At 64.9% G+C, this 27,612-nt stretch overlaps 1 protein-coding gene across 1 annotated transcript; it reads left to right on the forward strand.

The window, feature by feature from the left end:
• Positions 1-4,639: 4,639 nt before the first annotated feature.
• On the forward strand, positions 4,640-27,612 carry SMTN (smoothelin). The gene is made up of 21 exons (XM_074920690.1): positions 4,640-4,822; positions 9,887-10,047; positions 10,294-10,387; positions 10,667-10,745; positions 10,837-11,174; positions 12,836-12,941; positions 13,167-13,429; positions 13,580-13,643; positions 14,937-15,035; positions 15,537-15,893; positions 17,040-17,143; positions 19,205-19,321; positions 20,389-20,547; positions 20,640-20,715; positions 20,948-21,112; positions 21,703-21,765; positions 21,933-21,996; positions 22,331-22,501; positions 22,577-22,700; positions 22,774-22,925; positions 26,720-27,612. Exons 1-21 carry the CDS (start codon positions 4,772-4,774, stop codon positions 26,868-26,870), a joined length of 2,958 nt encoding a protein of 985 aa, XP_074776791.1. The 5' UTR covers positions 4,640-4,771; the 3' UTR covers positions 26,871-27,612.

Raw genomic sequence — 27,612 nt, forward strand, 5'->3', positions numbered from 1 at the left:
GGCTGAGCCCCCCACGCACTCACCAGCAGTCGCTCCGGTTTGCGGCATGGCACCAGAGCAGAGTCAGGCCCCTGGCACAGCAAGATGTGCGACGAGCACTGATGCTCAGCATGTCCCCACTCTGCAGCACACTGCAGCCGCCTGACCTTAGGCCAGGGTGCCCTCAGTTCCACGGGCAGCCGTTTAGGCCAGGGTGCCCTCACCTCCATGGGAAGCATGAACAGACAGACTGGATCCTGGAGACGTGGACAAACCTGCCCATTCTCTTCCTGTGGGCAGATGGAGAGACGCGTCAGAGATCCAGCCCTGGAGAGCCACACCTGGGGCAAATTGCTTCTAGCTCGTAGAGAGGTGGTGTGCGCTTTCTGCATGCTGGTTCTCATACGTGCCAGCCAGGCATGACAACTGGAGTCCTCAGTGCCCACAACAGCACTGCTCCTCCTCAGGCAGCGTGACACCCCAGGAGTGGGACCTTCCCTGTCACACAGCTCCTTCCCGTCCCGGTGATGCAGCAACCCCGGGCAGGCAGGAGGCTGCCCAGTGCCCGTGCCAGCAGCAGGATATGAGGAATCCATCACACCTGATCCTGCCCTGGCTCCCAGCAGGACGTGAGTCACACCTGAGAAATGGGGACATGTGCTTAGGCACGAGTGCCCTGTCCTAAGCAAATGGCACCATTCATCAGTTCTGTGCAGAGGGATGGTCCCTATGGCTGGTCTGGCTGCAGCAGAACCACACTGCTGCCCTCTCCCACTTCCAGCTGTGCTGCTTGTCCTACAGCTTCACAGACACCCTCCCATGCATCCCCCCAGCTGTGAACCCTGTCCTTGGCTTCCATCCATATCCCAGGGGATGAGCTGCGGGGCAGCCCTTCAACCATCCCTTGTCCTGCCACATCTCGGGGGTACACCCACCCCCAGGTCCTGACACCTCTCTGGGTGGGGACAGCCCCACACCCATCCCCAGGTCCTGACACCTCTCTGGGTGGGGACAGCCCCACATCTACCCCCAGGTCCTGCTGCTCTGGCCTGTCTTCCTGCCAGTCTCAGCACTAAGCCAGGTATGTGGTGCTCAGGGACCTGCTGTCTGGGAAGATCTTTGCACATCCTCGCACCCAGGGGTGCAATCCCCAGCAAGAAAAGGAGGAGGAGGAAGCACAGAGAGCCCTGCTGCTCCTGCAGCCCTGGAGAGTTGGAGGACCTTCTCCCTTGCCCAGGAGCTGGGCACCACCATGGCCTTCTTGCCATGGGGTGCCCTGGGAAGTGCCTCAGAACTCAACCAGCATGATGTCACTGTTTATAACAGCACAGGTCTGTGGGACCTGCCCTGGTGTTGGCATGCAGAGGAGTGGCAGCATCAGGCTACATGTGTGCTTGCCACAGGCAAATGGCACAGTACAGTGAAGCCAAGAGCTACTCTCCTCCTTCTCTCCCTCCTCTCTGAGCATGTCCAGCTGCTTTGTCAGCCAGGGGTGGGTGCCCTGCCCAAATATCCCCCTGGGGTGGCAGGTCCCCCCTCCCTGGCTTCCTCTGGGAGATGAGGCCAGTCAAGTCCAGCCAATTCGTGACCTTGGGAGTGGTCACAAAGTGTTGGGTGTGGGGAGAGCAGAAACAACACAGGTCTGTGGGTGTCAGGTGTTCCCAAGGGAGGAAGGATGAGGCCAGAAAAGCTCCCGTGTGCTGCTGAAGCAGGCAGAAGGAGGGAGGAGAGAGGGGTCCCAGGACCCTCCTTCCCCCATTGCCAGGGCTCTGGCAGCCTGTGCAGCCCGCACGTCTGTGCTGCCAGACCAGTGCTGGCAGGGCAGCAGGGTAATGCCTGCCCCTGTACTGCTCTCTGCTGCTGTGCCCAGGGGAAAGGCCATGGGCTCAACAGAATCTGAATTCTCCTTGCCTAGCGCTCAGCCACATCCCTAACCTGGTCTGCGTCGTCCCACCCTTGAGTCAGGCAGGTGTCCCTGGCCCCAGGTCCAGACCAGTCCCAGACACATGCTGGCACAATAAAATTCCATCACTGGTATTTAACATTACATTTAGCATCTACAAAGGGAACCCAAAGGACTCCTGACCCTCCTCCCATTGCTGCACTTATCCCCTGGCTGGGGGAACCTGCAGGGCCCAGCCTCCCTGTGCCCACCCAGGCCCCTGCTCCCTGCCCATCTGCTGGGCAATCTGCCCGCCTGCCCCGACACTCCATAGCCACCCTGTGGCTTCTGCACGCTGCTGAGATCACACTCTCACCTGCCTGCTGCTGATGTGCTGGGTAGCGGCCTGTGGCCTTCCCTGCTCTCCCCGAAACCCTGTGCTCCCCAGGGGGTTTGTGTATCTCTCCTCACTCCGATTTCACAGGAATAAAGAGGTCTACTTCTTCAAGGCTGCACTGGCCATACACAGGCACACCTCCCCGCCCTGGGGAGCCCTGGGGGGATGGATGCTGCATGGAGCAGAGCAAGGCCATGGGCTCCCTGCTGTGCTGGCCCTTTGCAGTGGGTCTGTGAGGATGTAGCTGGGTCATTACCTGGGGGGAATGAAACCATGGGAGGGGTAGACCTGCGGGAGCAGAGGCAGGATAAATACTGCTGCATGTGCTGAGAGCTGTGTACCCAAGGCTGCTTCATCAGCATAGCTTAGTGTGTTTCTGCAGGTGGGTGCTCTGTGCAGGAAGCCAAGCATCAACGCTGCCAGCTACCCACTACTACTGGGTGCTGTTGCCCCAGTGCTTCTGGCAGAGGTGCTGGGGGACAGACCAGTTGTGCTCCCACCAGCTCAACGTTGCCAGCGGGGTGTCCCACATACCCTGAAGACAGGACAGCTGCTGCCAGCTGTGCTGCCCAGCAGCTTGGATTTGGGTCTGTGTCCAAGTGTCTGATCTCCAGGCACATCCTCAGCCAAGGGACTGTAGTGAGCAGAGCTGCAGGCGGAGACCCCTACATGACACACATGGCAGCCCAACAACGCAAGGCTCATCCAGCCAGTGAAGAACATGTTGCTTCTGAGGATAGGAGAGAGATAGGAAGGGCCTGCTTGGTGACACAGTGCTTAGAGGAGTTGGCTTTTGCACAGTTGCTTAGGAAGGGACCATCATGCTCCAGCAGAGCCCGATGGTGCTCAGGGCCAGAGAGCAGTGAGCTGCCAGGGAACCAAGGGGAGCAGAGAGCTCTGGGATGCCAACCTGGCTGGAGACCCACACTGTCAAACCAACAATGCTCCCAGCACGGAGCCTGCTGGACCCTCTAGGCACCTCCACCACACCCCATTTTTCTGGCCTGCAGCTCCACTCAATCCCACACACCTCCCCAGAAAGCTGGGAGCTCCTAGGGGCGCGGTGACCTAGATCTCAGTGGCCTGCTCTGGGGAAGTCCTTTGGTCTCTGGGCTGCCAGAACCAGCGGGGGTGCAGCACCTCTGCCCCTCGCCTGAGAGCTGGAAGCAGGTGGCAGCTGCCTGCTCTGCAGAGCCCACAGCACCCCCGGGAAAGTGCAGGAGTGGGCCAGGCTTGCTCTGCTATAGGGAGTATTCTGGCCTTTGCCAGAAACAAGATTGAGCCCCACCAAGTCTGTCATTTGCTGAACAGGGCTGCAGCCTCGCAGGGGGGGAGTTTGGCATCTCCACGGGATTCTCCCTCCACCTGGGCTTGGCCATGCTCCTGGCACTTCCATCTGGGATGGGACAGGAGCCTGGGGGAATGTATACCTCCCTAAACCCCCATATCCCCCATTGCTTCCCCTCCGACTGGGAAAGGGGGCCCGCTGCGAGTGGCACGAGAGTATTCATCCTGTGTTGTGGGACAGCAGAAGTCAGATTGGGAGAGGTACGGGCAAAGGCAAGCAGGGCTGAGGACACCACAACAGCTCCTGACTGCAAGCGAGCCCTGGGACTGTGCGGGGCAACACCCCCTGTCCCCAGGAAGCGCTTGCAGGGTGGGGGCCTCTGGCAGTACCCTGGGAATTAATCCTGGGGAGGTGTCAGTAAGAGACTGAAACGAGCCCCAGCGAGCGTGCGGGGGTGCCTCCCACGGGGGGCCGGCGGGGACGACAACTCTCCACCCCGCACCCCGCGGGTGCAGGAGCTTCTCTTGCGGGCCCGAGCAGTCCCGGCCCGAGCAGGCACAGCCTGGGGGGTCCTGGGCTGCGGGGCCCCCTGGGCTGACCGGGGAGGCGGATCGCCCTGTTCCCCCCCGCCCTGCGCGCAGGGCCGCGCCGCCGGCAGCGCTACACCCGCCTTTGGGGGGTGGTAGAAGCTGCCGCGAAGGGCCGCGCCGGGACCGCCCGCAGGGAGCGGCCAGACGCACCGTGACCGTTCGGGGGGGACGACCCCCCCCCGCCGGGCCGGCACCGGCGCGGACGGGACGGCCCCTGGGCTCTGCGAGCGGCGGGAGGGGGCCGGAGCCCGGAGCGCCGGGCACGGCGCCGGGACCCCCGGGGCAGCGGCCGCAGTCACGGGGCCGGGCCCGGGGCCGCCCCGCGCGGGGGGGGCGGGGCCGGCGCGTCCCGCCCGGCGCAGGGAGCCAATGGCGGCGGCAGGCGCGCGGGCGGGCGGGGCCGGCGGGGCGGGGCGGCGGGAACCAGCGGGCGGCGGCGGCGGCGCGGCCGGGAGCGCGGGAGGGGAGGGGAGGGGAGGGGAGCGGAGGGGAGGGCCGGGCCGGGCCGGGCCGGGCCGGGACGAGCGGAGCGTGCGGCCGCGCCGCCCCGGCTGCCCTTTGTTGTCTCGGCCGCCGCCGAGCCCCCGGCCGGCAGCAGCGGCGGCGGCGCTGGGCGCCGGCCCCGGCGGGGCGGGATGTCCCAGGAGAATCTCCTGGGCATGGACGAGGGAGCGCTGCGGAAGCTGGTGAGTCCGCGCTGCCCGCAGCGCCTCTGCCGCTCTCGGCGGGGCCCGGGGGGGCGGTCGGTGTGTGCCCGGCGGGGCCGCGGCTCGCTGCGTCCCGCGAAGGGCGGGGGGTGGCGGCCGTCCGAGGCGCGGGTGCGGGGCTGAGCGGCAGCCCGGGCCCGTCCGCGCTCCGCAGGTGGTGGAGCTGCCGCCGCCACTCGGCCCGGGGGGGCGAGCGGGGTTGCCGGCGAGGAGCTGCCGCAGTGCTTGGGAGGTCCCGGGCAAGTGGCACCTGGAGGGACCCGGGCTGGCCTGGGCCGGGGCTCGGGGCACGGGTGAGCTCTAAGCACAAGCCCCCGTCCTGTCCCCGTGGCTCCAGGGGATGTGGCCCTGCTGCGCTGAGCCACGCTCGGCCCTCTGCTGGCACCGCGTTCAGGCTCTAACATCTGTTCGCTGGCTCCTGGTCCTTGGCCGGCGGCTCCTGCCGGAGGCGTTTCCCACTGCCGGCTCAGTTACCTGCTCGCCGCTCTCCCGGTGCCGGCTGCCGTCTGGCCCGGTGCCGCGGGCTGCTCCCCAGGCTCTGTGCCGGCACGTCTGGGCAGCAGCAGCTGGAGCAACGTCCCTGTGACTTCCCTGCTCCCTTCGCTTCCCCGGGAGTAAGAACTGGAGCCGAGTCCGGGCCTCGAAGCTGCCCGGGCCTGATGGGCTCGTGGTGGACAAGCCCCCGTGTGTCCCAGAGGTGGGCTCTGAGCTGCTCAGCCAGGGCTATTGCGCCGGGAAGTCCTACAAAGTGCTGCCCAACTTCGGGCGGCCCCTGCCACCTCTCCTCGAGCCCTGGGGCACCGCGGGCTCGGGGCTGGGGCTTTGCTGGGAGCCCCCGGGGGCTGAGCGCGGGTTTGCCTGGGCCAGCGCTGGGCAGTGGCTCCAGCAGGAAGCTGAGTCAGCCGGGAAGGCCCGTCTGGGGGAACAGGAAAGAGTCGGGGTGCTGCACTGCCGGCGGGAAGCTGGAGCTGGGCCATGCCCTGGGGTCGGCACGGGGGCTGTGCTGCCCTGCCAGAGCCTCCCGACATGCCATCCCCTGCCTGCTCTGGGCGGCAGCGTGCGGACCTACCTGTTGTTCGTGGGCTGAGGACCCTGCTTGCTCTCTGTGGGGTGACGTCGGGGCCTACAGGCTCCCCGGAGGTGCAGGGATGGGTGGTCTGGGTTTCTGTGTGTTCTGCTCTGCCGTGTCCCGGCTGGGGTCTCTGGGCTGAGCAGAGCCCTGGGAGTGGTGCTGGGGTAGGTGTCGGGTCTGTGGTGTGGCTGGGTCTCCAGCCAGCCCGGGGAGGTGGATCTTACCCACGCTGGAAGCGCCGCTGCTCCCTGGGGTTTTGTCTTTGACCTGCTGGAGCTCCGCATCTCGCAGCTCGGGGCTCCCTGTGCCTGTGCGGCGCAGGCAGGGGAAAGCCTGCTCCCAGCTGACGTGAGGCGGAGAAGGAATTATTTTTCTTTCTGGTTAGGTTTTGGCTCCACTCAGCTGGAAGAGGATTAGCCCATATAAGGGAAAACTGCCTCTCCCACTGCTTCCTCCGTGTTCCTCTGCTCTCCTCAGCCTTGGCTCTGGGCTGCTTCTCCTCCTTTCTCCCAGCAAGTGAGACCTTGTCAGAAGTGTGTAATGTCCGTGGGGGTCCTGGAAGAAGGAGGCTGGAGAATGTGAGCAGATCCCTGCAGCCCCTTCTCTAGGTCCGTTGCTGTGTTGGCTGTGCTGGGAGCTGCTAGGGAGCCTCTGCCCCTCATCTCCCTCCCGTAGGCACCTACACAGTTCCCTCTCCAGCTGCTTGCTGGTACCCCAGTCCTGGGGAGACCAGTTGGGATGAACCCGTGGTGCAGCATGAAGGTGACCAAGGGCTTGGAGGACTTTGGGGAGGGAGCTGCGGGGAATGGGATGGGTGCTGCTGCAAGATGGCTCTTAGCTGGGTGTCTGGAAGCTGGGGGTTATTTGGGCGCTCAGGGCTGTGATGAGCTCCAGGCTGTAGTCTGCTGGCCTCAGGCTGGGGATTATTTCCCTCTCCTGGCCCCTCCAGATCTCGGGCTGGTTAATTAGACAGACCAGTTGCAAATTGCCTTGCCTGCAGCGGCAGGGCAGGCTTGAGCTCGGAAAGTCATGACCGTGAGGTCCCCTTCTCCTTACACCTGGTGGCCTTTGGGCAAGGCTTCAGTGGCCCCAAGGAGTGTTGCATCCCTGCCATGTCCGGGTCACCCAGCTGTCCCTCCTGCTTTCCTTTTTCCTGGGAGGCAGCCACATTCCCTGTGGCTCCTTCCAAAGGTGACAGTGAAGCCTGAGGGCTGCAGGAGGTGCTTGATGTGCCTGACTCCTGTACCTAGAGCAGTTTCCCTGTGGCCAGGCTCCAGTCTCCCAAATGTGCTGTGCTCAACTGCTCCAGGGAGCTGGATGGATGCAGGGCTAGTTATAGCCCTCCCAAAGGAGCTGCTAGCTGTGCTGGGGCTCTGAACAGTGCTGAGCTTGGGCATCATTGGGAAAGCAGCCCACGGGTGCCTTGCCAGCACCCTTTTCACAAAGCCACTTTGTGTGTGTGCCGAGGCAGGCGTTTGCTTGTAACCATTAATTTGCTGCTGGCTGGGCAGGGCTGGTGGGGCCCTGGCATGTGCTGATCCCTGTGCCGGCAGGGTTGGGCCCCTCAGCCCTTTCCCACCCCCTGGCTCCAGCTGTGGTTTCCAGCACGCTCCCTCTTGCTGCTGGCCACAGAACCTCCAAAGCCACTCATTTGCCTCATCCTCATTCCCTGCTGACGTTGGCTTGGAATGAAGCTCTTCCTCTGGCCCTGCTGCAGTTTCTCATGTGGGGTGAAGTCTCCTGGAGCTGGCAGGCAAGTAAGTGTCATGCAGCACATGGGTGCCAGGGTGTCCCCTGCTGTGGGGTGTGCAGGGATGGTGTCCTGTTGTGTCCCCCCCTTCCCCGCGCACCTGGTTCCTGCAGTTGCTGCCACCAACCCCATCGCCCCGACCTGGCTGCCAGCGCCAAGCCATGCACTGCCAGCAGCTTATTTAGGGAAGGGCTAGAGCCTTGGCTTCCTGGCCTGCGGTTGGAGAAGTGTTTTTCTGTCCTCTAGGCCTTTGCGTGGCTGCAGGGAGAGCCGTGCTTGCCACGGGGCCTCTGCTTCCAGCCCCACGTTTAGGGCTGGACCAAGCTCCATCGCTCCCCCAGCCCATTGCTGCCACCCCACGCACAGCAGAGCTGGGCTTCCTAGCTGGCCAGGGTGTCTGCTGTCTCTGCTGGAGCAGCAGCAGGAAAGGCCCTACCTTGTGCCTTTGTCCTGGCAGCCATCGTCCCTGCCTGCAGCAGCATCCCCAGGGTGCAGGCAGCTGCCCAGGCCAGGCAGGCCTAGTGCAGACGGGAAATGGGAGGCCCATGTGGCCGGAGGGGCTGGTTTCCGTCCTGACATCCCCCCGCCCTGGCAGCACAGTGGCTCCAGCTCTTCCCAGCCGCTTCCCTGCCCTTGTGCCAGAGGAGGTGCCAGCTCTAGACAAGAGCCTGGGGGTTGCAGGCCCCAGCTCTGTCCAGGAGGCAGATGCTTGTGCTGCTGCGGGATGCGATAAGCAGCTGCAGCGTGCTGGGAGGTATGGCACTGCCAGCTGGTGTGGCAGGGGCTGCCAGGGGAGGAGGCAGCACCTCAGCTTCAAGTGGCTGCCCCTGAGGTTGACTGCATGTTCAGTGCCAGGCTGGCTGGGGGGTCAGTGGTCCTGGCTGCTGAGCATCCTGCCAGAGTCTTCCCAGCTGAGGAAGGATAACGTTCCCAGCTGGGCCTCGAGGCTGGCAGGGGCTGGGGGATCACAATTTTGGCTGCCGCTAAGACTGGTACGTGATGGCTCTTGTCTGCTGGCTTCACTGGGATGGAGATATCCTCCCCTGGTCCCCAGACCCCAAGCAGGGGGGGCGAAGGGCGATGGCTTTGCTGAGGACTCTGTGCAGGAGGGTTTCTGTGGGCAGGTGGTGGTGTGGGTCCCTCGGGACTGCTCAGCCTGGGTTCAGCTGAGGGACCAACCCTGGATTCCTGCTGCAGCAGAACCTGAAGAGCCTGGATGGGCAGCCTGGTGGTGGTCCATGGGACTGAAAGGGAGGGGACTGATGCTCTTGTCCCGTGGCGCAGCCGCGGCTGCTCCCAGCATGCCGGGGCTTGACTTGCCGGGCAGCTGCTGTGGGTCATGGGGTTTATTTTTAACGAGCTCCATGGGAAATCGCCTCCCGGGTTCCCAGCACCGGGTCGGTCCCGATGTCCCACAGCGGGACAGTGGGAGGACAGGGGGGCTGTGCCTGCCCTGGCTGGCCTTTCTGTGTGGATCTGGCTGCGTTCTGCCTCCCTTCAGTGTGTGTGGGCCTATACATGGTCCCCTCGAAGCACTTGGGACAGTGGCAGGACTGGGACTGTGGACCTGATCTGGAAGAGGGGAGGCAGCTCTGGGTGCCCATGCCAGGTCCTGGTGGGCGGCCTTGGGTGGGCTGAGGAGAACTTATGAGAGGTTCAGGGTGGGGGTTGTGACTGCTTTCCACATACAGTGGGTTGAACGTTGATTTTAGGACAGATCCCACTCAGGCTTGGCTCTGAGAGCCACCCACCATTCCTAGCGCTGGGGGTGGAGGGAGGGCTGTGGGGATGGGAGGAGGACAGACTCTGCTGTTACCCCCTGATGCTGGAGGGTCTGGTGTGGCTGAGAGAGCTTGTCCCTGTGCTGGTGGTATGGTGGGGCAGGGCTGCAGGGAACTGACCCTTGAGGGCTACGTGGGCCACTGACAGGCATCCATGCCACACACCCCTGTCTCCTTGCCCCTCACATGTGTGCAGGTCTCAGTGCCACCATGGCACCCCCTCTTTGCTCCCAGCATCCTGCCCGGGGGGGCCGTGCCCACTCCCCACGGGGACAGGCAGTGCTGGGCAGTGTTCGCTGCGTGCATGGGCCCCGCCAGACAGATGCCCCATTGTGTGGCGTGTGGGCAGCCCGGGCAGCCGGGTGGAGGCGGCACCAGGCCCCGGCCGAGGGGCCACAGTGGCTGGAGCCGGTGCTGAGCCCCTGCCCTGTCACACCCAGCTGGAGGCGACGCTGGATCTGGCTGAGCGGCGCCGCATCCGCTCGGCCATCAGGGAGCTGCAGCGGCAGGAGCTGGAGCGGGACGAGGAGGCGCTGGCATCCAAGCGCTTCCGCCCGGAGCGTGGCAGCCACCGACAAGACAACAAGGAGAACTGGCCACGGTGAGTCTGGCGTGGGGCCGGGGTCCTGCTCACCCCCTGCTTCTGTCCAGGGGACGGTGGCTTTGATGCCTGGCCCCACTCTGGCTGGGACAGGTTTGGGCAGACACGAGAGTGAGAGCAGCCCAACGGCGAGTGGCTTGGCACGTGTGGGGGGCCCATTGCCTGAATTTGCTGGTTGCCCACGAGGGGACTTTGCTCCCAAGTACCCATGGCAGCTCCCAGCCAGCTGCTCTTGCTACTGCACAGGTCCCAGCACCTGGAGGAGGAGCAGCAGACAGCCCTAGCTGCCTTGGCCCGGCAGCTTGAAGCCATCACTGATGTGGAGGAGCTGACCAAACTGGTGAGTGACCGTGTGCCGGGCCTGACCGTGTGCCGGGCCTGACCGTGTGCCGGGCCTGACCGTGTGCCGGGCCTGACCGTGTGCCGGGCCTGACCGTGTGCCGGGCCTGACCGTGTGCCGGGCCTGACCGTGTGCCGGGCCTGACCGTGTGCCGGGCCTGACCGTGTGCCGGGCCTGACCGTGTGCCGGGCCTGACCGTGTGCCGGGCCTGACCGTGTGCCGGGCCTGACCGTGTGCCGGGGGGACTCTGCTTCTCTCCTGGGTCTATCCCTCTTGCAGCTGCGGGCGGCGGGTGAGTACGAGGAGCGTAAGCTGATCCGAGCTGCCATCCGCAAGCTGCGAGCTGAGGAGATCGAAGGTGAGACAGTCCCTGCATCCCAGGGTGGCTACCCTAGAGAGCCCAGGACATGAGCAACTCCTTCCTAAATACCACCTTTGCTCTCATCCAGCTGCAACCCTGGCTGGGAATGCACAGAGCAGCCAGAGAGACAGCAGCAAGCCCCACACTGTGCCGGGGGATGTGAAAAGCAGCCGTAGGGATGATACTGAAACACCAGCTCTGTCTGGCAGCAGGAAGAGCAGCCGGATAGGTGATACTGAACTGTCGGCCGGGACCGGGACCAGGGAGAGCAATGGCGAGGAGAACACTGAGCCCCAAGCCACGGCTGGGAGCAGGGAGAGCAGCGAGCAGGATGATGCAGAGCAGCGGGTGCTGGCTGGGCCTGAGGAAAGCAGCCGTGTTTGTGCTGCAGAGCAGCCCCCTGCCCAGGAGCCCGAAGGCTCAGCGGTGAGTGTGCGTGGCACTGCTGGCGGGACAGGACCACTGAAGACTTCCTCACCTTTCCCTTGGGCTTCTGTCTCAGCCTGCCTGGGGCACAAACTCCTGGGCATGCCAGGCTTGCCCAGCCAAGGGACCTGGGGCAGGTGAAGCTGGGGTCTTTGGGGATGTGGTGAGCTGGGGCCTGGGGGCTCAGGCCTGGGTGCCCCTGGGTTACTCCCTGAGGATGCAGCCTGGGTGCGAGTGCTGCGGGCAGGGGTCTGTGGGGCCCCTCAGTGTGCCTGGTGTACCCCTGCCTGCTGCGGCTCTGTGGGGATGGTGCTCTTGGGAGGTGACGGCTGCTTGTCCTGCCTGTGGCAGCTGCCTGCACGAGGCCCCTTGCACAGGCAGAAACCTTGATCCCCCCATCCCGCTCCCCATGCTGGTTGTTCCTGTTGGCCTTTGAGGGGCCAGGGCCCACTCTGGAGCGAGGCTGGTGTCTGCCAGGCGTGGTGGGGGGCTCTGGCCAGAGGAGGGATGAGCTGGTGGGCAGGGCTGGAAGGGGCCGGTGCAATCCTGGGCTTCCTGTGCAGCGGTGGGGACCCTGCAGGGGACTGTGGCTCTTGTGGTGGTAGGAGGCCCCTGCAGAGACACAGATGGGGTTGCCGTTTGGGGAAGAGGGTGGGGAAGGGAGAAGCAGTGGTTATAACCACAGTTGAGTGGGAAGGCATGGGTCCCCGCATCTGCCTCCATTCAGCCCAGCTTTGCTCTCTGCCTGCCCTGAGGCCGTGGCAAGAGGCTGCAAGGGGGATGTGGCCCAGTGCCACCTTTCGGCACTGTCTGTCTTTCCCATCTGGATGTGCTGGGACAAGCAGCCAATGGGTCTGTTCCGCTCTGTCCAGCTGATTACTCCAAACCTGAGGCTGTTTCCCTTAAACAGTGGATGCAGTGGTACCCGGCATGTTTGGGTCCTGGTTCCCCTGTGCCCCCTTGGGGTAGAGGCCTCTCTTCACCCTCCCCTGCCCTGCAGCCTGCAGTGCTCCAAGAGGCACTGACACAGCCAGAACTGGTGCCCTGTGCTCTGACTGGTGACACCAGGACACCCTGGCCCTACTCAGGTGTGTGTTAGGGATGTACTTGTCATCTGCATGTGGTCCTGTGCCCGGAGCATCCCATCGTTGGCCAGGCAGAGCTGCTTGTGCCACAGGCAGGGATAGGGTGATGCAAAACTGGGTGCTTCCTGCCTCACAGAGCCCTGAGGTGCCTGGGCTGGGGGACAGGAGGGGACAGGGGCACTGGGCAGGGACTGTCCTCTCCTCATGCTTCTTGGCATCTATGCTGGACAAGGTTGGTGTACTCGTGGCCCCATATCACCCCTACACAGAGGAGTGCCAGGAGCCTCAGGGTGCACAGGGTTTGGGCTTCCCTTTCAGCAGATCGAGCACCCTCCTCCTTGCCTGGTGGAGACTGTGGGGTGTGGGGACACTTGCCACCCTGCCAGCCTCCTGCAGTGACCCCTGTGTAGGAGACAGCTTGTCCGTCCCCCACAGTGTGCAGGCAGGGACCTGGGTGGCATGGGAAGAAGCCATAGCCTGTGGTGTGTCCCTGGCTGGGCAGCAGGGATGGGACAGGGTGACCTGGTCAGAGACTGGAATGGGTCTGGCCCTGCTCTCACCTGCTGCTTTCCCCAGGCCCCCAAGCGAGGTGATGCAGTGGAGCAGGAGGAGCATGTCCCAGCTGAGATGCAGGAGCTACGCAGCCGGCAGGCAGGAGACTCCCAGAAACCCAGCACCCAGGGTGAGTCCCCACGAATGCTGGTGGCAAAGTCCCATCTGGCCGTGTGCCTGGGGCCAAAGCAGCACCAGGACCAGCTGCAGGTGGGGGTGAGGGGATGGAGAAGGCAGCATGGCGTCTCCCAAAGGTGCAGGCAGGGGAGATGGGTGCCTGGTGGGGCTGCAGGAGCAGGGATGCTCTGCAGGTAGCCACGGGCTTCCCCCATGCGAGCTTCTTCTCTCCCTGCAGCCATGGTCTCGGGGACCCTCGTGCTCCTGGAGCTGCAGCCGGCCCCAGAGCACAGTCCAGAACCTGAAGATGGTGGTGAGGAGCCGGAGCAGGGCCAGCCATGCTCCCCAGGCGCTGCCCAGCCCAAGGGGCAGCACCAGGCGGCCTGGAAGGAAGCGAGCCTGGGCAGCCCTGCCACTGCCCAGGACTCCGGTGCAGGGCAAAGCCACCAGCTGGAGCAGCCCCCCCTGGGCCAGCCCAGTGCTGGCTGCCGGGGCAGCCAGGTACAGAACTGGTGGCATGGGCTGCGGCTGCCACTGCCCTCTTTGCCAGGGGCTGGCAGTCCCATGGGTGAAAGCAGCTTGATGGCATGGGGTGGGAGTGTGTGTGTGCTCCCCCTCTGCTGACTGCTTTGCTGTTTTTCCTCCCTGCAGCTTGGTGCCGGGGTGCGTGGCCAGGGGCCAGGGCTGGTCGGGAGGTGTGGGGAGCTACCAGTGGGTAAGTGCAGCTGCGTGGGGAGGGAGTGCTGGGGCCGGGGCTGCCCCCCAGCTGGGCAGCGCTGCCCAGGGGCCCCCACTGCCCCCCTGCCATGTGGCACATGCAGGGAAGGGCGTCAGCCCTGGGGATGTGACTTAAGCCCATGCAGGCTGGGACAGGAATGTAAGGGCAGGCTGTGGCCAGGCCAAGGGCCATCCCCAGCTGGTGACCATTTGCCGCCCAGCCGTGTGGTGGTGGTGCTGGGGGAGCAGGGTGCCAGGCAGGCTGTTTACGTGTCCCCCAGCTCCAGGCTGGGCGGCAGCAGGGCCATGAAAGGGAATTGATGCTGGCAGCAAACCCCGGCCTTTTGCATTCTTTGTCCCAATAAGGCCGGGAGCTGTGCACTGGCTGGCCCTGACCCCCCCAGGGCCGCACTCACTGGCCCAGCTGGGGCCCAGCACCCTCTGGGTTCTCCCCACAGCCTTGAGGGATTGAAGTGACCAGCAGCTGCCCTCTTCCTACTGCTGGAAAAACTGTCCCAGCAGCTGTGCTGGGAGGAAACGAAGGGCGGGGGGGGGGGGGGGGGAACCCAACCAGAAAGTAGCTCTCTGTCTCCAGGGTCAGGGTTCCCACTCAGAGCCACCCTTGCAGGCAGAGGTCCCCTCCCTCCAAGAAGCCCTGGGGGGCTGCTGGCTCCTGGGAAGGCAGAAACCCTGAGGAGATGCTCTGGGGATGTGGGCTGCTGGGTGGCACAGGGCAGAGAAGCATGCAGGACCTGCCCCCCCTTGCCTCCCCGGGGAGCTCAAACGTGGGTGCTGGGGAAAGGCTGAGCCCCGCCACTGGGGCAGCAGCGACTCCGGCCCCAGGCCAGAGTGCTGCCTGTTCAGTGCCTGTCTGTACCCTGGCTGGGGTGCTCCCTGGGTGGGGGCTTAGCCACTGAGACCCCTTGCCCCCCCCTCTCCAGAGGTGATGCTGGGCTGGCCCTGCTATGCCAGGACCTGATGAGTGCAGGGGTGGTCCTGATCTTTCAGCACAGACCACTCACTGCCCTGCTGGGGTGCAGGTACCCCAATCTCTGCCTCGCCCTCCTCTGCGTGTGGTTTGGCACTGGGGGGCAGAGCCAGCTGCCTGGGGTGTGAGGCAGCCCCTGAGTGCTGCTGGATTTTGGCACTGTGCTCCGGGGGAGTGTGGGGTGACGGGGAGAGGGACCCCAGGGTGCTTTGCTGGGTGGGGATGGTGACAGCACCCTGTGCTGTGCTCACCTGCTGCTCCCCTTGTCCTGTTCCTTGCATATCTGGCCTGTCCCTTCCCAAGTGGCAGTGCCCACCCAGGATGTAGCGGGGACCCCGGCCCGCCTGAACACTCACCGGTGGGAGCAGACGTCCTCCTCCCTGCGCCCGGCTGTCCGCACAGGTACGGTCCCAGCGGTGGCTGCCTCTGCTCTCAGCCTCCCAGGCAGGAGGTGCCTGGCGGAGCCCAGGCAGGCACGCAGCTCCCAGTGGCTGCCCGCTGCTGGCTGAGCGGGGCTGGCGCCTGCCTGCCCACCTGCTCTCTTGGCCCCTGCCCAGCGCCCATCCCTTCCCACCCCTGTGCGCAGGCACCCGGGTCCCTGCAGCAGAAGGGGCAGAAGCTCTGAGGGGCTGCAGCCGCCCCAGCGGGGTCAGCACGCGTGGCGAGGCGGCCGGGGGGGGGGGTTGTGTGTGTGGTGGGGTCTCGGGGGGCGTGTGGGGTGACACATGCATCATGTGGGCACCCTGGGGGGCAGGGCAACGTGCACGGTGGGGTACCGGGGGGGGGGGGGGGGGGGGGGCTGCATGCAGCGTGCGGGCTGGGAAGGGGGTTGCAGCGTTGTGTGGAGGGGATGCCCCTGGGTCGCTGCGGCCCCGGTGACCCCCCCGCGCCTGTCCCCCACAGAGCAAAGCCCCGACGGGCCCCTGCCGCGGGCCGCCTCGGTGCGAGAGCGTGCCCAGCGCTTCACCCCGGTGGGCCCGGGCCCGGCCCCCGGCTCGGCGGCAGCGGGCGGCCCGGCGGGGGCGGGCGGCGCGGGGGGGCGGGCCGGGTCCGCCCAGTGGCAGCGGGGGCCCCGCACGGCCCCGCCGGGGCCCGCTCAAAGCGCGCGGGGCGGCGGCAGAGCAGAGCAGCGCCCGGCCCCGGTCCCTGCCAGCCCCGGCCTCGACGGCATGAAGACCTTCGTCACCATCGAGATCAAGGACGGGCGTGTGCAGCCCCTCACGCCCCGCGTCGCGGCCGCCCCCGGCAGCCAGCGGGCAGGTGGGCACCGGGCAGGGCAGAGGGGCAGCGTGGGCAGGGGCACCCGCCGGGGTAGTGGAAGGAGGAAGAGGGGTAGTGTAGGCGGGTGGTGTCCCTCAGCAGAGGGAGTGGGGAGAGGGGCAGTGGGGGCAGAGGGCAGCCGTTGGGACGGTGGGATGGGGAAGATGGGCAGTGCAGGCAGCTGGGCACCGCAGGGAGGATGGGCGCGAGTGGGCATTGCTCATGGAGGTGGGACTGGGAAAGGTGGGCAGGGGGGCACGTGGAAGCAGCAGGCACCAGCAGGCAGGTGGGTCTGGCAGGGCTGTAAACAGTGGGACAGTGCTTCTGGTGGGATGATACAGGCAGTCAGGCAGCGGAGCAAATGGGTGCCAGTGGGCAGCTGGGCACTGACAGGGTGCTGGGTGCCAGAGAGAGGGTGGAAACCAGCAGGGCAGTGAGAAGCCAGGCAGGCACTGATGGGACACATCAGCAGCAGAAGTGGCATTTAGGTGCTCGCATCCCAGAGGCTGAGCACGGGTACTGCCAGAAGAGCAGATGCCATGGGCAGGAGTGTGCCGGCAGCCCTCACCCTTTGGCAGGGATGCTCAGCCTGCTTGGGGCATCTCAGTACTGGCCCTGCATCCTGTCCCATCCCCACTGTCCTGACACATTTGTGCCTGGGGTCCTTCCCCAACTCCTTGCCACTGTTCCTGCAGCCCTGCCCCATCCTCTGCCCCATGTTAATGCTCTGCCCCCACTGACCTGCTGGTCTGTGGGTGTCCAAACATGTCCTCCTCCATCCCACCTCCTCTACTGCACGGCGTCTGATCCAGCCCTGCCCCTGATCCACCCCTTCCTGCCCACAGATGTGGCTGGCTCAGGATGTCCTGGGCCATCCCTCATGCTGGGGGGGGCCTCGGCTCCAGCTGGAGCACTGCGGAAAGTGCCCTTCCTTGGGGAGGAGGATGAACCAGGATGGCGAGGGGGGCCTGGCTTCCCTGTCCCTTGGCTGTCCCCAGAGCCATTCCCCTGTGCCAGAGCTGGGTGCCCGCTGCAGAGGCAGGATGTGTGCAGCAGCCAGGCAGCCTGGCCAGAGCCGCTCCCCGGGCGCAGGGCTGAGCCTGCGGGGCTGGGACAAACCCCGTGTGCCTCTTGCTCCCCTTGCAGAGGTGACCCTGGGGCTGCGGAGCACCCCCATCCGCATCACCACCGTCCCCAGCAGTGTCAGCAGCGTCTGCAGTGTCAACAGTGTTAGCAGCAATGTCACCAAGGTGAGTGCCTAGAAGGGCTCAGTGCCATGGGGCTGTGCCCCACTTGGGCATGACCTGGGGGGTCCTGGCCTTGGGGTGGGGAGCAGTGACCAAGGCGGCAGGCTGGTGCTGGCAGCACAGTCTCAAGGCTCTGGCTGTTGTTGGTTTGGGGTTTTTTGTTTGTTTTTTACAAGGTGTTTTAAGAATACGTGGATACCCAGCCCCAGCCACGTGAGCCCCCTGGACTGTGGCACCGCATATGCCGATACTCGGGGGATTGGGGGAAAGTGGGCTCAGAGCCTTTTGCGGGTGTCCCTCTGTTTTAAACACCTTTTAGGGTGGCAGCAGCTCAGGGAAAACCCATCACCATCCACCCTCTGTTTTCCCTCCTGGAAATGGACCTTGGATGTGGCGCTGGGGAGCCTGTTCAGTAAGGGCTCCCTGAGGGTGTCTGACCCACCTGGAGCTGCAGGCTGGGGTCCTGCTCCCTGCTTTGCAATCCTGAACTGGTAGCAAAGCAGTAGCTCCAGGCTACCTGGCCTGGGAAGGATTCTTGGGTGCAACTGGAGAAAAAAAACAAAACAAAACTTCTGTTTTGGGGGAAGAGGGGGATGTGGCCCCCCCCCCCAGGTGCTGGCGGGAGCAGGGCTGAGTGTGCACGGGAGGCAGCCCCGTGCATGCAGCCCTTCAAGTGCTTTTATCTGCCTCTGGCCATCTAGGGTAATGCGAGGCACTTGCGCACACGGCCTTGGCAGAAGCTGGATGTCAAGTGTGCTGCTGCCTTGCTCGTGGCCCTGCGTGTGCCTGGCTTACCCTGCTGCCTCTGCGGCCACGGCACCACCAGTGGCCACGGCACCACCAGTGGCCACGGCATCGCTGGCTCGCTCCATCCTTGCCTCAGCCCTTGCCAGCATGAAGCAGGCAGTGCCCACAGGCCGGCAGGTTCTGCTGCCGGCTGGCAGCCCGCTGCCTGCAGAGGGGTGACTTCCCCATGCTAATGCACTTGGGCAGGCTTGGCCCGAGCAGCCCGTCAGCTCTCATTAAGGTATTAGCAGCACTGCCCAGTGGGGCTTGGGACCCGTCAGCTGCCTGTCGGCAGACGCAGCCTCCAGGTGTGCTGCCTGTGGGCAGGGAGGAGGAGGAGGCGGCAGTGGTGCTGGCAGCCCTGCCAGGTAGGGCTGTCAGAGGAATGGGCAAGGTGTGGGGAACTGGGGGTGGTGGCTGCTACAGCCTGTCCTCTTGCTGGTGGGGGCGCTGCCTATGCCCGTTGTGCAGGGACCTGGTCCCCCTGGGGCATTCGTTCTGGGTTGGGGGAGAGTGGGGACAGGCTGGGGGCGTCATCACTGGCACAGCCTGGGGCTGGAGATGTCGTTGTGTTGTGGGTGATGCCGTCCAGGAGTGGGAGGGCACTTGGGCAAAAGGGTGCATGGGTGGTCCCCGGCCCTGGAGCACACCAGCATGGTGATGATTGAGGCTGATCCCACACGGGGGCTCTACCCCTCCTGCTCTGCCACACAGACACCCCCCCGGCTGGTGTCTGGGGCTCTGGCAGCTGCCTGGGGTGGGGGGTGCTGCTTAGCAGGGTTCCCTGCCATCAAGCCACCTGGTCCCAGGGCTGGAGACGCTGCCAAGTGTCAGTGCCTGCCTTGCACCCCTGCGCGGGACCCCCAGCCGCAGTGACAAGAATAGCCCTGCAGGCTCGGGGCTGTGCTGGGCTGGCCTCCAGCCGGGGGTGGTGTCCCGGCGCCCCTATAAAGGGCAGAGGACAGCTGAGCGGGGCTCGCTGCAGTCGCCACCATGCCGGGGGTCAGCCTGGAGGGGCTGGTGCAGGTCGGAGCGGCCGAGCTGGTGGAGCTGCGGCAGGAGCTGGGCGCTTTGCGGGGGGCAGTGGAGGGGCGGCTGGAGCAGGCCCTGCGGCAGGTGCAGCCCCTGGCACGGGCGCTGCGGGCGCTGGAGGAGGAGCACCTGGAGCTGCGCGCAGAGCTGGCGCGCCTGGGCCACCGTCTCGACCTGCTAGTGCTGCAGCTGGGGCCGCAGGAGACCCCCGGGGAGGACCTCAGCACCCTCTTTTTGGAAGCACAGGACCCTTGCGCCCACTTTGAGGGCACTGAGGAGCCCGGCGTCCCCGTGGCCCATCCGCCCGCTTTCTCCAGCATGCGCCAGCAATCGGCCCAGCACCTCTCCGGGAGCAACAGCGGCGTGAGTGCGGGCAGCCCTGCCCCACGGCAGCACCCAGCAGGGGCGTGGGAGGGTGGCACTGGCTTGCAGGGCTCCTGGTGGCCCCTGGGCTGTCTGAAGCTAAGGCGAAGCCCCTGGCACGATGTAGGACTGTGGCGGCACTGCACAGGCGATGCAGTGTCACAGGCATCTGCCACCATTTGGGCTTGCTGCTGCAGGGAGCAAATAGTGCCTGTCTCTCTGCATTGCTGGCATGCCAGCCGGGTGGGCAGGCTGCAGGCAGCTGTCCTGTCCTCGCCCGCACACAGCAGTGGCAAGGCACAGGTGGTGGTATGGGGGCACGTGGCTGGCGTCACCTTCTGCTGGCGGCTTTGCCGTGGGCCGGGTGCCGGGCTGGGGCAGCGGGGTGCAGGATGGGCCCAGGTGTGTGGTGGGGCTGCTTTGGCCCCCACTGGCACCTCTTCTCTGCTGCCTCCATGCCCTATTCCGGTCCTGGCCCGCTGCCTGCCATGCATTGCTGGGGGGTCGTGCTGAAAGGGACTTGGCACCCTGGCTTTGCTCTGGCAGGGGCCAAGCTGGCCTAGATTCTGAGCAGGATGTGGGGGAGGCTCTCGATCTCCTATACAAGCTCTTCTCTCCACTAAATCCCTTAATTCCCTGGAAATCCCTTGTGCTGCTAAGGGCGCACACTGGCCTTGGCAGCACCTTGCCTGCTGCTGGGCACAGGCACTGCCCAGCCTGGAGCACCTGGGCAGCCCCTGCTTGCTGGAGGGGCCTGGCCGCCTCTGGTGCTGAGGGGTGGGGAATATCTGGGGAAGTTTTGGCAGCCAGATTGCGAGTAGGTCAGAGAATGCTGGGCCCACCCCCCAGGGCAGGGTGTGCTGTTGGGGGAGTGTTGCACGCCCCTGGCTGCCTTGGTTGCCACAGATGCCTGTGAGTTCTTATGCCGCTTGTTGGCACATTTCTAGGGTCTCTGCTGCCCGTGGCACTGGGCAAGTTTCAGGGCAATGTGGAGCTTGGACCCTGAACAGCATGGGGAAGGGTGGCCAAGCTGATGGGGGCTCAGTCAGTTGGTACTGTCCTTATAGATGGAGCCGGAGGTGGTGGAGCAGCCCCAGGCACCAAAGCTGGAGCCGGAGCTGCCCAATGGCATGGAGAAGGTCCAAGTGAGAGAGCTGGAGAGAAGGAGCAAGCTGAACGTCGAGGAGCTGAACAGGATTGAGGATGAGGATGTTCTGGATAAGATGGTACCTCTTCTGCCACCGGGCTCCTGGGGGAAGGCAAGGGGACCGTGAGCTGGTGGCAGAGGAGTGATGCTGACCTCCACCTCCTCCTGCAGCTGGATCGGACAACAGACTTTGAGGAGCGGCGGCTGATCCGAAACGCCATGCGGGAGCTGCGCCAGCGCAAGCGAGGTACTTGGGGATGGTGACTGCCACGGGAGCCGGGGCTCTGGTGGGGGTGGTGTAGGCAGAGCTGGCAGGGTGCTGGGATGGGGCTGTTCAGCTGTGGTGAAGCAGGAGGGTGTGTTGAATCTTCTGCCGCATCCCTGGCTGGCAGCACTCCGCAGGACCCCCTGTGTGGTGGGGACCGTCCCTGCCACCCCTGACTTTGACTGCTGACGCTGTCTTCCACCTGCATTTGCAGACCAGCGGGAGAAAGAGCGGGACCAGCGGCTGCAGGAGATGAGGAGCCAGGCTATAGCAGGAAGGGCCGGCCATGCCACGGAGACCACCACCACACAGAGCACCCAGTCAGCCGACGGCTCGGCACGCAGCACTGTCACCAAGACCGAGCGTCTCGTCCAGTCTAGTATGGGCTGGGGGCGGGGGGGGCACATAGGGCTCACCTGCCTAGCACAGCCAGTGTGCCAGCCCTTCAGGAGGCTGTCCAGAGCCTTGCCCAGTGCTCTGCCACTGCAGCTTCTCTGCTGCTCTTGCTGCTTGTCTTGGGTCTGGCTTGACTGCTCTGGGAGCAGGACTGTGGTTCAGGGCTGAGTTTTGCTGCATCTCCTCTGGCTTGTCAGAGCCTGCCTGGGGATCTTTAAGGTATCTGCTCTGTTGACCTCCAACCCAGTTCTTTGCCCTGCTGGGGTGGCAGGGGCCTTGCCTGCACCTTGGGCCTGTCTCCTGTCCCCTACACCTCTGTTCTCCTGGTCTCTTGGTGGCTCAAGCCAAGAGCTGCTGCAGGGGGCTGAGGGACACTCCAGCTCCTCCTTTGCACTGGCCTCTTTGCTCCGCCTGGCAGGCACATACCGTCCGTCTCCCCTCTGCCTTCCCTGGCCATGGCTCTCCCTCCTGGGACTTCTCCCTGTTGTGCTACATGTATGCAAGGGTGCTTGGCAGTGGTGGGTGCTGCTGCCCCTGGCCCCAGCTGATCCCCTGTTGCCTTGCCCCCTGCAGGCGATGGCACCAAGACCTCCCGTACCACAACCATGGAGTCGAGTTTTGTGAAGAGATCAGATGGTAAGGGAGCCTTTGCTGCCCTTTCCCTGTGGGATCCTCCGGGTGTAACCACAGGGGCATTGCTGCCACTGAGCCATCCCTACCTGTGGCACAAGCAGGGCTCCCACCTGCCTGGCACCACTTCCATCAGCCTCCTGCCCAAGGCCTCCCTCTCTCTCTCTCTGCAGATGGCAACAGCACATTTGTTCAAACCAAATCATCCTACAGCTCCTCTTCCAAGAAGACGGGCAGGTAAGTGGTGACGCCTCCCCAGGGCCAGCACCAAGCAGGCCCTGTCAGCCGTCTGCTTGCACAAACCCTCTCTGCTCAGCTCGCATTCTCCCCGTGTGGTGTTGTCCCCAGAGCTTCCTGATCCTTGGGGCATGCTCGCTGCCTCCAGCAGTCCCCATGGGTCCCTCCATGGGCCTGGAGACATGTCTGCCAGCTGGGGACCCTAAGCCACCCCTCTTCTGTCCCAGGGACATGGAGGTCTCCAAAGCTCCAGGGCTGGCAATGTGCTGAGGCCACCATGTGCCCTTCTCCAGGCTGCCCATAGCCCCCACAGCTTTGTCTGTCTCTCTCCCAGCATCTTTGACCGTGAAGATGAGAGTGTCTCCAGGCAGAGCAGCCTGGCTGCGCTGGAGCGGCGCCAGGCTGAGAAGAAGAAGGAGCTGATGAAAGCTCAGAGCCTGCCGAAGACATCGGCCTCACAGGCTCGCAAGGCCATGATGGAGAAGCTGCAGAAGGAGGGTGGGAGGTGAGGATGGGCCAAGGGCAGGCTGGCTGGCACAGCAAGTGCCACAGGAATAACACCCTGTGTCTTCTGCCACAGCTCACCAAACCCCGCGGTGGCACGCGCTGCCGTGCAACGCTCCTCCAGCTTCGGCGTGCCCAATGCCAACAGCATCAAGCAGATGTTGCTAGACTGGTGCAGAGCCAAGACCCGGGGCTACGAGGTGAGTGCCACCTCCTCTTCCTGTCCCCTGGGCTGGTCTCTCTGCCCCTTGGGTAACTCTCCTGTCCTTGCAGCATGTGGACATCCAGAACTTCTCGTCCAGCTGGAGCGATGGCATGGCCTTCTGTGCGTTGGTCCACAACTTCTTCCCTGAGGCGTTTGACTACAGCCAGCTGACGCCCCAGAACCGCCGCCACAACTTCGAGGTGGCCTTCTCCTCTGCAGAGTATGTAGCTCTTGTGCCATCACATGGGCTTGGGGCAGCTCTCCCACCTGCTGCCCAGGGCAAAGTGGGGACATGGGCAGGGGCAACGGTGCTGGAAGTGGGTGCCCATCAGCATCGTTCCCCCTGTGCCACGCAACGAGGTTTTGACACTGGGGGGAAAGCAGTGGCTACGTGGGCAGAGCCATGAGAAGCCAGTGCAGCCCAGTCTGGTGTGGCAAGGGTAGGCGTGGGGGTCTGGGCTTTCTGGGTGTTGGGTGGAGTACCCAAAGGCAGGGCAGCAGCCCCCCAAGCCTGCCCAGCCACAGGCAGTACCTCCCATCCTGGGGTGCCGGGTGCAGGACTGCAGCCCCTGGGGAGCAGGGTTTGTCTGTGCCAGGTGCCTCCCTTCATGATTGTGGGGGCTCAAACACCGTTGCAGCTTCTCCAGTCTCTTCCCTCCCCCTTTTGCTTCTGGTTTTCCTGGGTGCTGAGAGATGGGAGCGCATCCAGCTGGAGGGCTGGCAGCCAGCCCCTCTCTCCTTCCTTCTGTCTCTCTCCCACCCACTCCTCCTCCCCTCCAGCACCCTGCCCAGGGGCAGGGCCGGGCAGGTGGGAGTCCCATCCCAGCCGGTGCCCAGGGTGGTGGTGTGAGCTGGGAGCTCCTGCAAGCTCCCTGGGTGCTGTGGTGCTGTTCGGTGGAGCGAGAAGGGGGCCACTTGCCTGGCTCTTGGCGCTCTTGTTAATGGATTTTTTGCCTTAATTGGGGAACCAGTGTGTGGACTTGAGAGAGCCTTCGATCTCTCCGGCCTGGAAGCCAGGTGGCCTCTCGTCCTTCCTCCTCCTCCAGCTCTTGTGAGCATCTTCTCCCGAGCTTCCTGCACCAGGGCTGTGCCATGTGGTTCCAAGCGGAGCTGGGCAGGAGGGCTGGCCTTGCCCCCCGATCCTCCCAGCGGGTCTATATAGGGACTATATAGAGCGCCGCTCCGCTCTGGAACCCACTCCCCGAGCACCCGGCGTGCCAGAACACCTCACTCCTCCTCCTCCTCCTCCTCCTCCTCCTCCTCCTCTGTCTCCGTCTGTCCTTCCCTCTGGACCTCACGCCTCTCCACGCCACTCACCCACCCTTCCCCCCCCTTGCTTGTGCTCCCCCAAGTCTCACTGAATGGCCTTGGCACGGCAGTGCCTGGAGCCCTCCTGCCCCTGCATCGCGCACCCCCAGAGCATGCTAGAGCAGAGCAGCATCTGCCTGGGGGAGGGGGGGCGGGGCGGGAACTGCATTGATCCGTGTCTCTTGTTTTCTCTCTTCCTCCCCTCCCCGACTGGGCTGCGGTCACTGGCTTGCCCCTCTCTCTCCCTGCCCCCAGGAAGCACGCAGACTGTCCGCAGTTGCTGGACGTGGAGGACATGGTCCGGATGCGCGAGCCAGATTGGAAGTGTGTGTACACATACATTCAGGAATTCTATCGCTGCCTGGTCCAGAAGGGGCTGGTAAAAACCAAAAAGTCGTAGCCCATTTTCACCCCCCCGGGAGCGATGGTGAGAACCTTCCCCTCCAAATATCTGCCCGTGCCCCACTGCTGCCGCTTGGCCAGGGACTGGCCACCGCGGCGGGGGAAGAGGCTGGGGGATGCTGGTGGGCGAGGGGCAAGTCCTGGCAGTATTGGCCAGCAGGGCCAGGCTGTGGCCAGGAGAGGGGTGCAGGCAGCTGGCTGCCCTCTGGCCTTCCAGAATAGTACCTGTGGGGACTTGGGGAGGGAGGAACTGTCACCCTGGGGGGCTGTTTGCTCTCCAGCCAGGGGAGGGTGCTAGTGGGAACGGAGCTGCCACAGCTCTTTCCTCTGCTGTCTGAGGCCAGCCCGGGGAATCAGCTGCCGGAGACACCGCTCTGGGTGCTCTGCAGCAGCATGAGCCCGAGTGGTGCTGCCTGGGTGTGGGTGAGCCCCCCCCGAGCTGCCCCAGCACTGCTGCTTGCACTTGCTGCCTCCTTCCCCCCAGCCCAGGGTGTGCAGGGGCTGTCGGCCCCAGCCGGGGAGGGAGCTGCAGCTGCTGCTGCGGGGCCAGGCGTGGGTGATGGTTCCCTGCCTGCGAGGTGCTGCCTGCTCATATATGGGCAAGAGTGGGGAGCCTGGAAAGTGTGACTCAAGGCTTGGGTCCTGCCTCGTCTTGCAGTGTTTGTGCCTGTCTTCAGGGGCATCCCAGCTGGCGCTGGAGCTGCTGCTCCCCGGGCTCTGCACGGCACCAGTGCACCGGGGCTCAAACAATGGCTTTATAAGGGCAGAGCCGCACTTGTGCGCTGCCGTTGCTTTGCCATCACCTCCTGAGCCGGGGCTGGCAGTGACGGGGGGCCTGTGGAGCTCAGGCGGGGGCTTTCCCAAGGCCCTGAGCACGGCCCACCCCCACCCCAGGAATCACGAGGTGCGGCTGGTGCTGGCCAGGCCACGGGCTCAGAGCCCATTAACTCCAGTGCAGCAGAGGCTCCGTGGGAGAGCTGGGACAGCAGGTGCAGGAGCAGGGTCCTGGCAGAGCCCTGGGCCGGGGAGCTCTCCTTGGCCCTGGGGCTCCCCAGGGGGCTGGTGTCAGCAGAGGGTCCCACCTTGGCTGTGTCAGCTGGAGTGGGCTGTGCTGGGGGGCTGGGGTGTGCAGCCTGGGGAGAGGGCGGGGCAGGGGGGGAGTGTTGTGGTGGTGGGTGGCAGCTTTGGGTTCAGACTCTCCTTAAGCTCAAAGCTGCCCAGTGCACCCTGTCACTGGGGCAGAGCCTCTGCTGGAGGGTGGCCCTGGGACCAGAGCAGCTGGGCTGGCCATGGCATCAGTGGGGGCTGGCAGTGGGCACCAAGCAGCCCCTGGGTGCTGGCACAGCCCCTACCCTGGGTGCTCCCGGCTGCATTGGCCATTATCTGCAACAGCAGCCAGGGTTGCTCAGGTGCTCTCTGTCCACTGCCAGATGCTGGTACCTGCCACGCTGCCAGGCAGAGCCAGGGAGCGGCAGCAGTGGCAGGGTTGGTTCTGTGCCCCACCACCCGCCCTCAGCAGAAAGGCGAGAGGATGGAGGTGGCCAGTTCCCCTCCAGGCCTTCCCTGGCTGTCACAGTGACTACCCCAACCATGCTGGGAGCCCCAGCCTGGGGAGAGAGATGGCACCTTCAGGGTGAGTGATGCAGGCAGAGTGAGGGCAGAGCTGCAACCCCAGCGAAGGGGCACTGGCAGAGCCCAGAGGCTGTGGGGATGGGAGGATAGCTACGGCTGCTCTGCCAGGGCCCCAGCACTGCACCAGGACCCAGGCTGGGAGGTGGTAGGCACAGGCCAGTGCTGAGCTGGTTGCAGCTGTGTAGTGCTCACCCCACTGGTGGTGCTGTGCTGGGCAGGCAGCCCCCCAGGCTCTGGTCCAAGATGAGCGTGGGAACAAGACTGGCAGAGCTGATGGTAGGCAGGAGAGCAGGCCAGGGGTTTTGGCAGGAGTGATGGGCAGTGTGTGACCAGGCCCCCCTGCCTTTTCCTGGACCAGCTAGTGGGTTTGGGCCAAGGGCCCAGCATAGACACGTCCCCCTACTATGTACCAGCATCAGCTGGAGGAGGAGGGTGGGCACTGCCTGAGCAGGGGGTGACTGCCAGCACCAAGGATTGCTGGGGCAGGCAGCATGTGCTCTTCCTGGCCCTAGGAGGGGTAGGACTGTGGGTACTGAGGGGTGGGCAGGAGCTGAGCAGGGCTTAGAGCGGCGGTGCCCAGCGCCAGCCAGCTCTGGGCAGGATCGGTCCCCCGTGCCAGCCCCCAGAGCAGGGCACCTGCCCAGGGCTGTGCTGAGGGCTGCATCTCCACAGGACGCTGGTGGACTGCGTGCCCCTGGTGGAGGTGGAAGACATGATGATCATGGGGAAGAAGCCAGACTCCAAGTGCGTCTTCACCTACGTTCAGTCCCTCTACAACCACCTGCGTCGCCACGAGTTGCGCATGCGGCAGAAAGAGTGCTAGAGCCTGCCCTGCCTGCCACCCTGCTGCCCCCTGCCCTCAGGGCTGCCAGGAGCCAGGGGAGCTGCCTGCCCCAGGAGGGTCTGGGGGAGGCCACGGGCCTGGCGCTGGGGCCAGAGGGCTCTGCGATGGGGGCAAGCCCCCACCTCTGCCTTGCAGGACCTCCTTCTGCCCTGGCTGTGGGCTAACCCACAGACAGGGCAAAGCAGGGCCAGGCAGGTGCTGCCGGGGATGCGCCCCAGCTTGGCTTGCCTCCCGCGCTCCAGCGTGTTACTTGTTCTCCAGGAGCTCTTTGTCCTGTGGGGAGGCGCAGGCACAGCTGGGCCCTTGGGCCTGGGGCTGGCGTGGGCTGGCAGCCAAGCAGGGTTGTGCCGCCAGCCTGGCTCGCAGTGCATCCCCCAGGCACGTGCCTGTGGGCAGCCTTGGCCCCGGCACAGAAGCCCCTCTGCCCACCGTCGGCTCCCTTGGCGCCGGCTCCAGGGCCCTGTGCTGACACCCTGCTTTGCATGTGCACCCGGGGCACTTCCACACCGAGGGGCTACAGCACCCATGTGCTGGGGAGCGGGCGGGAGGCGAGGGGTCCCGGGGGTGGGAGGGGCCCAAGGAGCAAGCCGGGATGGCAGCCCCCGCTCTCCCCCCAGCTCAGGGCACCACATAGTACCACTTGCCCCTCCATCACCGTTCTCTACCCCTGCGTTGACACATGTACCAACACCAGCCAGACAATAAAAGATTATTCTATAGG

This window comes from Athene noctua, chromosome 17 (genome assembly GCF_965140245.1).
Source record: "Athene noctua chromosome 17, bAthNoc1.hap1.1, whole genome shotgun sequence".
Classification (NCBI taxonomy): Eukaryota; Metazoa; Chordata; class Aves; order Strigiformes; family Strigidae; genus Athene; species Athene noctua.

What these genes read in the sequence shown, in the direction of transcription:
- SMTN (XM_074920690.1), top strand. Translation starts at nt 4,772, where the DNA reads ATGTCCCAGGAGAATCTCCTGGGCATGGACGAGGGAGCGCTGCGGAAG. An exon ending in TCTCCGGGAGCAACAGCGGC is followed by an intron (nt 19,322 to 20,388) that starts GTGAGTGCGGGC and finishes CTGTCCTTATAG; the next exon opens with ATGGAGCCGGAGGTGGTGGA. An exon ending in AGGATGTTCTGGATAAGATG is followed by an intron (nt 20,548 to 20,639) that starts GTACCTCTTCTG and finishes CTCCTCCTGCAG; the next exon opens with CTGGATCGGACAACAGACTT.